This window comes from Mus caroli, chromosome 19, assembly GCF_900094665.2.
Source record: "Mus caroli chromosome 19, CAROLI_EIJ_v1.1, whole genome shotgun sequence".
In the NCBI taxonomy this organism is placed as follows: Eukaryota; Metazoa; Chordata; class Mammalia; order Rodentia; family Muridae; genus Mus; species Mus caroli.
The window spans coordinates 40,357,045-40,368,088 of NC_034588.1; the positions used below are offsets into that span (position 1 = coordinate 40,357,045).

The window sequence follows — 11,044 nt, forward strand, 5'->3', positions numbered from 1 at the left end:
AAAAAAAAAAAAGGTAAAAAAAAAAAATCTGAGGGTCTTTCTTTTTTTAAAAGATTTATTATTTATTTATTTATTACACCGTAGCTGTCTTCAGACACTCCAGAAGAGGGTGTCAGATCTCATTACAGATGGTTGTGAGCCACCATGTGGTTGCTGGGATTTGAACTCAGGACCTTCAGAAGAGCTATAAGAGTTTGAAAGAGTTCTTTCCTGGTAAAGCTGGAGGTGTCTTCACATGCATTCATTTGCTTTATCTTAATGGCATTCAGTCCACTTACAAGCAGGGGTTTAAGTTATAAATGCTCTTGTCTGCTTTGGCTAATCTTGTTAAGAGGCAAGCAATAACCTTTCAAACTGTTTTTCTGGGCATGTATTGAGGCCATTCATGCACACCTACTGCATCGCTGCACTATATTTGGTTTTGAGTTATGAGCAGTGTCATAAAATACGACGGCATTCAGCAAAGAGCTGCTAGGTCCGTACTGATGGATGCCCCATTTATTGATTTGTTGGCACATCGCTAAGTTCTGTTTGAACTCTGAAAGTGCTATAATTGATGTTGATCAAGTGAGCCAGGTAACCATTTGGTCAGCTATAGCTGTAGTGATGTTAGTATTTTCAGGATAATGGCCGTGAGAAGCCCTTCTGTCATGTCAACTTGAGGGGATGTATTTAGTGGGTAACTCTCATCGACTCAGCCATGAGAGAAAAATCACGTCATAGAGAGAAGGAGGTGGGGAGAGGAGAGGGTGGAGGGAGAAGGAGGGTCTGAGCTATTTGAGAGATGGGGAAGGTGAGAGAGGTGTGGGTGGAGACTTGGCTCTTCCTTGGCTGAAGGCTTCCAAAGCTTTTAGTCATATTCTCTTAGGCTTTAGGTCCTTTCTAGACATTGATTTTTGTGGCACCAACAAAGGAGAAAGGTCCAGTGCTGCAAGTCACTCACTGTGCTGGCCAAGGCTGGGCCTGCACACGTAAATGAGAACATTCCAGAAGGGACTGTGGGTCTGTGGGAGGGTAGAGACTGCTCGGTGGTTGGAAAGTGTGAGGAGGAGGAGGAGGGGGAGGAGGGAGAGGAGGAGGAGGAGGAGAATTCACGAGTGACTCCAGCATTCTAGAAGTGATGCTTCTGCTACTGCCATGGGGGGATGGGGGGCAGGGCAGGCAAGCCCTTCTTCAGTGACTTGTCTGTATGCAAGATAAGAAAATGGAGATGTCTGCTGCCTGCAGTGCTTGTTCAGAGACTCCCCTAAGGATCAGAAGATGAACGCCACCTGGTCCTTCCTTTCAGCTCTGTGGTCCAAAGCCAGCTGATGGTTTCCTTTTTGCCGTTCCTCTCGTGATGAAATCTAAAGGAAGAGCAAGCTAAGTTGAGCTGCAACAGAATTAGACTCATGAAAGTGCTCGTTTCAGCAAGAATCAGAAAGGATAACAGGACACTCCACAAAGTCATTGAAACTGCTTTAAGAGGCCAGTTGATTCTGAGGATAGCGGAAGAAAGACATGGAAGAATCGTGAACAGGCGGACAGCTCCACGCTGTGGGCTTCAGGAACAGTGAATCCCGCAGGAGCTCATCTTAGGCACAGGCATAAGGATCCCTGACAGTGGCAGGTGCTGCAGACAGGCTGCCTGCTCGTGAGAAGTGGCCTAAGCTAATGGAGAGAAAACATAAGGGTTCAGGCACACTGGTACTTCTGGAGCAGAAGGAAATGGCTTTGCAGTGGCTGGAGGGATGATGCCATGGCTACGAGCCTGTACTGTTCTTGTGGAGAACTTAAGTGTGGTTCCCAGCACCAGTGCCCCTCCAGGTGGTCCACAGCTACCTGTAAAGTGCGCGCACACACACACACACACGCACATGTACGCATGCACACGTGAGCATGCACAGGTACACAACTTTTTCAAAAAAGAAGGTTGGTGTGTTGTTGTAAGCCTTTATAATCTCAGCACTCAGGAGGCAGAGGCAGATGGATCTCTGTGAGTTTGAGGCCAACATGGTCTACATATTCCCAGTGAGTTAAAGCTACTTGGTGAGACCCTGTAGCAATGATGGATGAGTGGATGGATGGATGGATGATGGAAGGACAGGTGGATGGACAGACAGACAGATCGATAGATCGAAAGGAAAGGCTTTTGACATTATTGTCAGTAATATCAGAGCTAGCATAGATGCACAGGGGTTTCTGAGAAACCAGACTGAGCATGTAGCTCCATGATTAGCCATGTATAAAGCCCTAGGTTTGAACCCTAGTACTGCATTAACCAGATGTAGTGATATATATATATATATATATATATATGCAGGCAGGAAGGTAGGCAGGCAGGCAAGCAAGCAAGCAGGCGGGCAGGCAGGCAGGGAAACCATGCCGAAGATGATGAGAAAGAATAAGTAGAAAAGAGGGTGAGAGGTTGAATGCTTAGGAGAAAAAAAGGTTTCATTACAGCAGTGGTTCTCCAAGTGTGAGTCTTTTCTGAGAGGGGTGAATTCAAAACTGTCGTCATACTGAGATATTCTCTCCCCTTGTCGCTGTCGTAAGCCACATAGCATTTACCATCGTAAGCATTTTTAAGCGTACAGTTGAGTGGTGGTCGGGGTATTTATGTTATTACAGAACAGATCTCCAGAACTCTGTCATCTTACAAGTCTGCGACTCTCTACCCATCAGGTCACACTCCTCCCTATTCCTCCTGCCAGCCAGTGGTCGCCAGCTGGTCCCCTTTTTTTCTATGACTTTGACTTCTTTACACACCTCATGCGAGTGTAATGAATAGCGCATTTATCTTTTGTGACTAGCTTATTTCTCTTGGCATGGTGTCCAGAGGCAGCATGTAATGAGATCTTCTTCCTTGGTAGAGCTTGAATAGCATTTCTTTGTATGTACAGACCACGTCTTATTAATCTGTTCGCCCATTGCTGGATGTCTGGGTCATTGTTCTTCGCCCTTTCCAACAAGTTGACATCCGCCTGGGTGATGATGTAAGAGGATGTACAGTTGGCGATGGCTTCACACAGATCAATATAGCAATACTAGACTGTACTTGTAGTTACGGCCTGCTGCTTTGTGATTACAGTTGTAGTGGGGCAGGGGACTGCTTATTATTTGATGAGATGAGAAGTAGTCATTCAACACTCCTGCACACCAACACTGTCGTGGGGGAGAATCCTTGGGTAGTTGAGCTGTGACCTAAATCTAGCTGCTTTTATCCTGGAACGCTATTTTTTCCCTGAAGAAAGGACGGTGATAAAAACTGTAGTTTTCAGACTTAGGTATTGCATAGATATTTTATGTATTTTTAAAGATTCTATCTTACAGCCAGGTATGGTGGCCAATGCCTTTAATCTCAGCATTCAGGAGGCAGAGGTAGGTGGATCTCTGTGAGTTCAAAATCAACCTGGTATACATTGCAAATTCTAGGCCAGCCAGAGCTACATAGTGAGACTCTGTCTCAAAAAAGGGAGGGAATATGGGTAGAGAAATGGCTCAGGGGTTAAGAGCCGTGGTTGCTCTTGCAGAGGACACAAGTACCCACATGGCAGCTCACAAAAGGCCTGTGACTTCAGTTCCAAGGTACCCAGTGCCCTCTTCTGGGGTCCATGTGCAACAGCCCTGCATGTGGTGCACACACACACACACACACACACACACACACACACACGCTCATACATATGTGTAAGAATGCAGACACAAATTAATACACATATCTTAAAAATGAAAAAAAAGTGGCACACAAAAGTTTAAACCTTGGGCCTTGTACGTGCCAGGCCAGCAGCCTACCATGAAATTACGCTCTTCACCTGCAGACCTTTTCTTGAAACTGAGTGAGATAAACCTGTTACCTCCAAAGAAAACAGATGTCAAGGCTTAAGTGGACAAAATTTGAGCTTCTAAGTGGGAATTAGAATTTAGTTCATCTTTGCAACTGTGAGTTTGACCTTTCCCAGTATCTTAAAGATTTTTATGAGAGACATTGGTGCTGATATTAGTGAATTTTTTAAACCATAAAATAAAATGTGTCAACTTTAGGAAGATTTGAATTAAACCATTGAGTCAAATTTCTTTTCCAATAATGATGTTAAAGAATCATGCCTTCTTACAAAAAGCCATCTTTTTGTAGTGTTAAAATAAACAAATAGATTTTACTGTAACAGAATATAAGTTTTTTTGAGTAGGGTTTTTGTGTTGTCTTTGTTTAGTTTGTTTTTGTTTCTGTTTTGTTTTGAGACAAGATTTTACCATGTAGCTTTGGCTGGCCCGGAGCTCACTATGTAGACCAGGCCTTGAACTCACAAAGATCTACCTGCCTCTGTCTCTAGAGCATTAGGATTAAAGACCTGAGCCACCATGCCTGGCCTGTTAGTTTTTGTTTGTTTGTTTGTTTGTTGTTGTTGTTTTGTCATCTTGACACAGGCTAGATTCTTCTGGAAAGATGGAAACCTAAATTGAGAAAATGTCTCCCTAAGATTGGTCAGTTGACCAGTCTCTGGGGCATTATTGGGTTTAATGATCAATGACAGAGGACTCAGACCTCTGTGAGTGGTGCCCCCTTTTGGCAGGTGGCCCTGGGTGGTGTTAGACATCCAGCTGAACAAACCAGGAGGAGCAAGCCAGGAAGCAGCACTCCTTCATGGCCTCTGCTTCATCTCCTGCCTCTAGGTTCTTACCTTGAGTTCCTTCTCTGACATCTCCCAGTGATGAAATACACCCTTTCCTGCCCAAAGTGCTTTGGTTAGCCTGTTTATCACAGCAGTAGGATCCCTAATGAAGATAGTTTTAGATTCCAATTGTAGCAAATCTCAAAGAAACTCTACTTGTTTCAAGTTACAGTGTTGAAACAGCGTCTGCAGCGTTCTGAAGGTCTGTCAAAACTACTTCATGGTCTGAGGATGTAACCCTGTGTCTAGTGCGTGTGAATCCTTAGGCTCAATCAGGTGTTTTGGTTAGTCAACCAATTAAATAAATAAAAAAAGAAAAGAAAGACAGTCTTTTTCCTTTTGCAAGTCTGTAAGTCTAGATTATCACACAACTAACGCCATGTCTGTAGCACACCAAATACCAAAGCAAACATGAGATGTTAATCAAGGCACAAAAGACATTTGTGAAATTATGAAATAATACCACTCTTTCTATTTCTTGTTTCAGAAAGTGTAGTATAGGTGTGTGTGTGTGTGCATATATATATATATATGTGTGTGTGTGTGTGTGTCTGTGTATTCTTGTGTGTGTGTAACATAAAAATATAAATATGTGGTGTTAGAATGAATTTATTGTTGTTAACTCCATGAATTAACATTTAATATTTAAACATTTGATGGGTCTGGTGGCACATGCCTTTAATGCTGGCACTCGAAGGCAGAGGCAAGTAACCCTTAGTGCTTTCAAGGCAAGCTTGTCTATATAACTTGCTCCAGGCCAACCAAGGCTACATAGTGAAAACCTGTCTCAAAAACCAAAACCACACAAACGAAACCATCTTTTACTTTATTCTATATTATACCAAGATTACGTAGATAATAACCCAAGTACACAAAAGCTTGGCTCATCGGATGTGTAAGATGTTGGTGAAGACTCAGGGCAACTGAAGTGAGCGCTGGTTCTCTTCATGGACCTGACTCGTTTTATTTTTTCCTTCTTAGGTATTTGGCTCGGGTAGGAGACCTGGAAGCCACCAACACGGAAGACCCAAATCTGAATTATGGACTCGTGGTGGACTGTGGTAGCAGTGGCTCCCGGATTTTCGTTTACTTCTGGCCAAGGCATAATGGGAACCCCCATGACTTGCTGGACATCAAACAGATGAGAGACCGGAACAGCCAGCCTGTGGTTAAGAAAATAAAGCCAGGTACTCGTCAGAAGGAGTTTCGTTGTTAATCGTTTACCTGGTCTGGCCTCAGAAGGGGAGGGAGGGAGGAAGCTCCCCTTGTCTTTGTGAGGATCTGGTCAGCGAGAGGAATCCAGAATTTGTTGTCATCCTGCTTCTTTCAAAAGCATAAATGTAGGTCCTTCCACAGGATCTGTTTTGTTTGTTTGTTTTTGTGTGAGACAGGGTTTCTCTGTGTAGCCCTGGCTGTCCTGGAATTCGCTTTGTAGTCCAGGTTGACTGCAAACTCAGAGATCCACCTGCCTCTGCCTCCAGAGGGCTGGGATTAAAGGATTGCACCCCCCCACCCCCAGCCTGTATATGTGTGTCTATATACATACATACATATTTATACATACATACATATGTCTCTATATATTTTCTGTTATTGTTTTGTTTTGTATTGTTTTACTTAAGGGATCTCTGCAATGGCAGACACTCCAGAACATGCTAGCGATTACCTTCGACCTCTGCTGAGCTTCGCTGCTGCTCACGTGCCCGTGAAGAAGCACAGGGAGACGCCCCTTTACATCCTCTGCACAGCAGGCATGAGACTGCTCCCTGAGAGGTGAGATTCAGGACTTTCCCAGGACTTAGGGAAGCGAATCCCCTGCAGCCAGGATGGAGGCGGGTGGAGGCTCGGCACACAGAGTTCACAGGGGGCAAAAGCAGCGTGCTCAGAAGCAGGGGAGAGCCATCTCTGTACCCAGTGACAGCTCGGTCAGACAGTCACATCTTTATGTCATTTGCCACTTTGGGATCAGTGTCTATCTGAGATGACAAAGGGGTTCCAGTTGGTTGTGGGTGTGGTTGCAGTTGGGAGTGGCGGCAGTGATGACTGGGTCATGAAGCAGGTATGGAGAGACCATGTTTGCACAAGAGCTGTAGGAGGCTCACCTTGGGGAGACTGGAGCAGCAATGCAGCCTTCTCTCTCTTTCTCTCCCTCCCTGCATCCTGTGATGACTGCTGAGCCTCTCCTCTTCCTGCTGCACATACGTCAGTCTCTGTTCCTTTAGATAGCTTTTCCAGCCCCAACCAGTGAGGGCTCGTCCACCCGAACCAAAATCAGCCTGATATCTTGACACCCAATCCTTCTTCTTACAGAAGAGTGCAAGAGGGACTTAGGTCAGACACCTCCTTGTTTGTAGCTTTTCCTCTCTGACGCCTCCTGGATCCCAGCATGTTAATGGTGGACCTGGTGTGAAAGTGAACTTGTAGATTCTTGGTGTTTTTTCATAATAATATTTTATTGTGAGAGCACACTGCCTTATACTCTGATCACTATAACATGTACCCCAAAGAAACTAGTTTAAAGTGAAAGATGTATTCAGAGCCCCAGTTCTCATCTGGAGCTAACTGGACTATTTACGGGCCTGCAGTGAGGCAGATACCATGGCAGGGACCACTGGGGTCGGGGTGTGGGGCAGAGTGGCTTATCTTGTGGACACAAGGATGGAGAGCCAGAGAAAGAAGGCCCTGCAACGAGAAAACCCCCAAGGATGTGCCTCAGTGAGCTGCTTCCTCCTGTTAGCCCTCACCTCCAAAGGTTTCTGCCACTTCTGTCATAATACCAGCATATTACCACTCCATCGACACACATTTAAACTTTCTCTCTTGGTATTTCTTAAATACCAATATTTCTACAAAAAAACTCCAAGCTGTTGGCGGAAGGGCCTCAATCTGGGTGCACCAGGCAATTTAATGCCCCATAGTTCGTTGCTCATTGGACTTCTTGCATCCTTTGTGGACTGTGAGTGACCTGCTCCCAGGCTTACTCTGAGAGGCAGACTATTTACATAGTCCTTGTTCCCATGAGAGGCCTTCTAGCTCTCTATAAAATGTCATTTTGATGTTACAAGTCACACTTTAAATGTTAAGCTATAACCTTTACATCATTAATGAAGTCCTAAAAGGTCACCGGGACAAAAATACCCTGTCCATTCTGCTTCCCATCCTTTTCATTTTGTTTCATTTTGCCTTTTCTTTTGTGCATCGCTATGTAATTTCTACATAGCTATAATCATCCTATAAATCACACTATTTATTTTACACAGGATCTCACTATAGCCTGAAGTTTATAGAGATCCACTTGCCTCTGCCACTTGAGTGCTGAGATCAAAGTCATGTGCCACCACATCCAAGACAGAGCTTTATGTAGTCCGGTCTGGTTTCTAACTCACTGTGTGGCTGAGGGTGACTTTGAGCTCTTTCTGCCTCCACCTTCCAAGTGCTGGGCTTAGTGGCAGGTGTGCTCTGCCATGCTTCGCTGGTCTAATGTGACGCTAGGGCTGAGCCGAGGGCTCTGTTCACACTCGGTCAGCACTGTGCTAGCTGAGCTTCATCTGCTACTCCTTCAGTTTTTCACTTTTAGATTTATTATTTTATGTGTATGAATGTTCTGCCTACACATAGGTATGCATACCACGTGTGTGCCTTGTGCCCAAGTTGTTCAGAAGAGGGCATCAGATCCTTTGGGACTGGAGTTACAAATGGTCGTGGGCTACCATGTAAGTGCTGGGAACTGAACTCAGGTCCTCTGCGAGAGTGACAAGTACTCTTAATCCTGGAGCCAACTTGCCAGCTCCAGCATTTTTGTATTTTGAAGTCAGTAGTCTATACGTTCTTTAAGATGTTTTGAAACCCTGGGAAGAGGACAGGTGGCAGTAGGTGAGAATGCTGGATCGCAAAGTCAGTGGGTGCTGGGCTTGCCACTGGGGCTGGGGGGGGAAACCAGGGTAAAGGGCAAACTAGCAGAGCTGGGCACAGGAACCTGGCTGGTGATTTAGCCACAATGTGTGTGTCTGGGGCAAAGTAGACGAGGCATCTCCTGGCATTGCCCCGCATTGTCTGTCAGGGAAGTTTGGTTCCATGGGAACAGACTCCAGTGTCGGTCCACTGTGTTCTTCTGTGATGACTGAGTGCAGACGCTGACTGTTCGTCTTCTCTGTGTTGAGCATTTCTTTCTTTACACTTCTTTCCTGATCGCCTTCCCGGCATGCACATGTCCGTCCGTCCGTTCTGGGCTTAATGAAACCATGGCTGCCTCTAAGGCAAATTAGTTGCTGATCCCTATCTGCCTGTTCCCGTATGAACCTGCTTTGTGTGACTAAGGCCCTGCTGCTATTTCATTAGCATTGTGAGCCATGCTCATGAATCCCTTGGATCACGTTTGAGTTTGTTTGCACTTTGCCTACAAGCGGAAACTTTCTACTTCCCTCTTAGAATGGAAATACCCTTAACAATCGCACAAAGTTATTTACAGTGTTATATCTTTAAAAAATTTGAGATTATAATATTACAACATTTCTCCCTTCCCTTTCTTTTCTCCAAACCCATATATATCTCCTTATTCTCCTTCAGATACGTGGCCTCTTTTCTCCTTCACTGTTATTACATGTTTATATTTATGTACATAGATATTCCTAAAAATAACTCAGTGTGTATAGTACTATTTGGGCTGACCATTTGACATCGGACAGCCGACTGGTGTTCTCTTCCCTGCTCCTCATTTCCCTGTACCCCTTTGTGTTGGGCTGAGACCTGTGGCCTTTTCCCTGTCTGCTTTGGCATGCTCATTGGTGTTACCCCTGCTCAGTTCATGTTTTAGAAGTCATGTTGGTGAGACTCTTTTTTTCCTTAACTGTAGGACGTTTCAATATAAAAGTGCTTGGGAAGAAGAAGGGACAATGAGTCCTCTCTGTAACCCAGGGCTCTGCTCTGTTCCGTAGCTCCTCAAGTTTCCCCACTCAGTTTAAGTAAAGAAACCTTGTTGAAAATAAACTGCATTCCTGTGCAGTACATGAGGAGGTTTTATATATATATATATATATATATATGTATATATATATATATATATATATATTTCTTTTTAAACCTTTAAGATTTTATTCGTATTTTTGATTACACGTGTCTATGTGGGTAAGGGCACATGAGTGCTAGTCCCCGGGAGACCAGAAGCCAGAGGCACAGGCGATTGTGACATTTGATGTGGATGCTGCGAACCAAACTCAGTCCTCTGCAAGAGCAGCAGACACTCCTGAGTTCTGAGCCATCTCCAACCTCTGTTTCTGTTCTTTAAACAAACTCAAAACAGTATATTGAAAATATTTTCATGTTATCATGTAGAAGTAAAATCAACCTCTTTCCTCTTAACATCAATATGGTATTAATTTCATTACATAGAGGCTCCATAAATTATGTAACTAAATTTCCTTGTTATCATCCTAGTTTTTCCTGGTTATTACAATTAATAATATTACAGTTATTTTTTATTATGCGGATTACATTTTTTTAAAGTGTCGTGGCTTGGGGCTAGGGAGATGGCTCACGAGTCAAGAGCACATCTGGCAGAGGACCCAGGTTTTGTTCCTAGCACTTGCATGATAGTCACAGTCATCTGTTACTCCAGTTCCAGGGCATCTGATGCCCTCTTATGACCTCCATGGGCACCAGACACACATGTGGTTCACATACATACATGCAGGCAAAACACTTATGCACAGAATGAAATAAACTCTAAAACAAACAAACAAACAATGTAAAGTACCCTGGCTGAGTAAAAGGTTAACCACTTAAACTGTAGCAAGGTGCTGCAAGCAGCTCACATTGCAGAGAGCAAGGAAGGCTGTCATCCCTGCTTCCCGGTTCTCAGCAGGCCAGCAAGCCCTCCCCTGTGGGCTGCTCAGAAACATATGCAACCCAGAGAGATGGGTAGCCCCTCGTTACCCTGTGAACCCTAAAAGACTTGATTATGTGTAACAGTTAACATTTTTTTTTTTTCAAGACAGTGTTTCTCTGTGTAGCCCTGGCTGTCCTGGAACTCACTCTGTAGACCAGGCTGGCCTTGAACTCAGAAATCCGCCTGCCCCTGCCTCTCCAGTGCTGGGATTAAAGGCGTGTGCCACCACTGTCCGGCAGCAGCTAACAATTTAAGACACTGTATACAAGATTGTATTGGAAAATTAGTTCCTCAACTATAATTCTGTACTTTTAAGTGGTAGCAATATCCTTCATGTTGACAGTTATGTTGACAGTTGTCCAACCCAATAGACTTTTCCTGTAATATGTAACTTTAAAAGTCCAAGATGGGGGGCTGGTGAGATGGCTCAGTGGGTAAGAGCACCCGACTGCTCTTCCGAAGGTCCAGAGTTCAAATCCCAGCAACCACATGGTGGCTCACAACCATC

The 11,044-nt window shown here is 44.4% G+C and overlaps 1 protein-coding gene across 1 annotated transcript in view; it reads left to right on the plus strand.

The window, feature by feature from the left end:
* Entpd7 (ectonucleoside triphosphate diphosphohydrolase 7) overlaps positions 1-11,044 on the plus strand; it is a 40,171-nt gene that overhangs the window by 8,670 nt on the left and 20,457 nt on the right. Inside the window, exons 4-5 of the mRNA XM_021151868.1 lie at positions 5,634-5,839; positions 6,275-6,425. Coding sequence (XP_021007527.1) covers positions 5,634-5,839; positions 6,275-6,425 — 357 coding nt within the window. The remainder of the gene's footprint in view (positions 1-5,633; positions 5,840-6,274; positions 6,426-11,044) is intronic.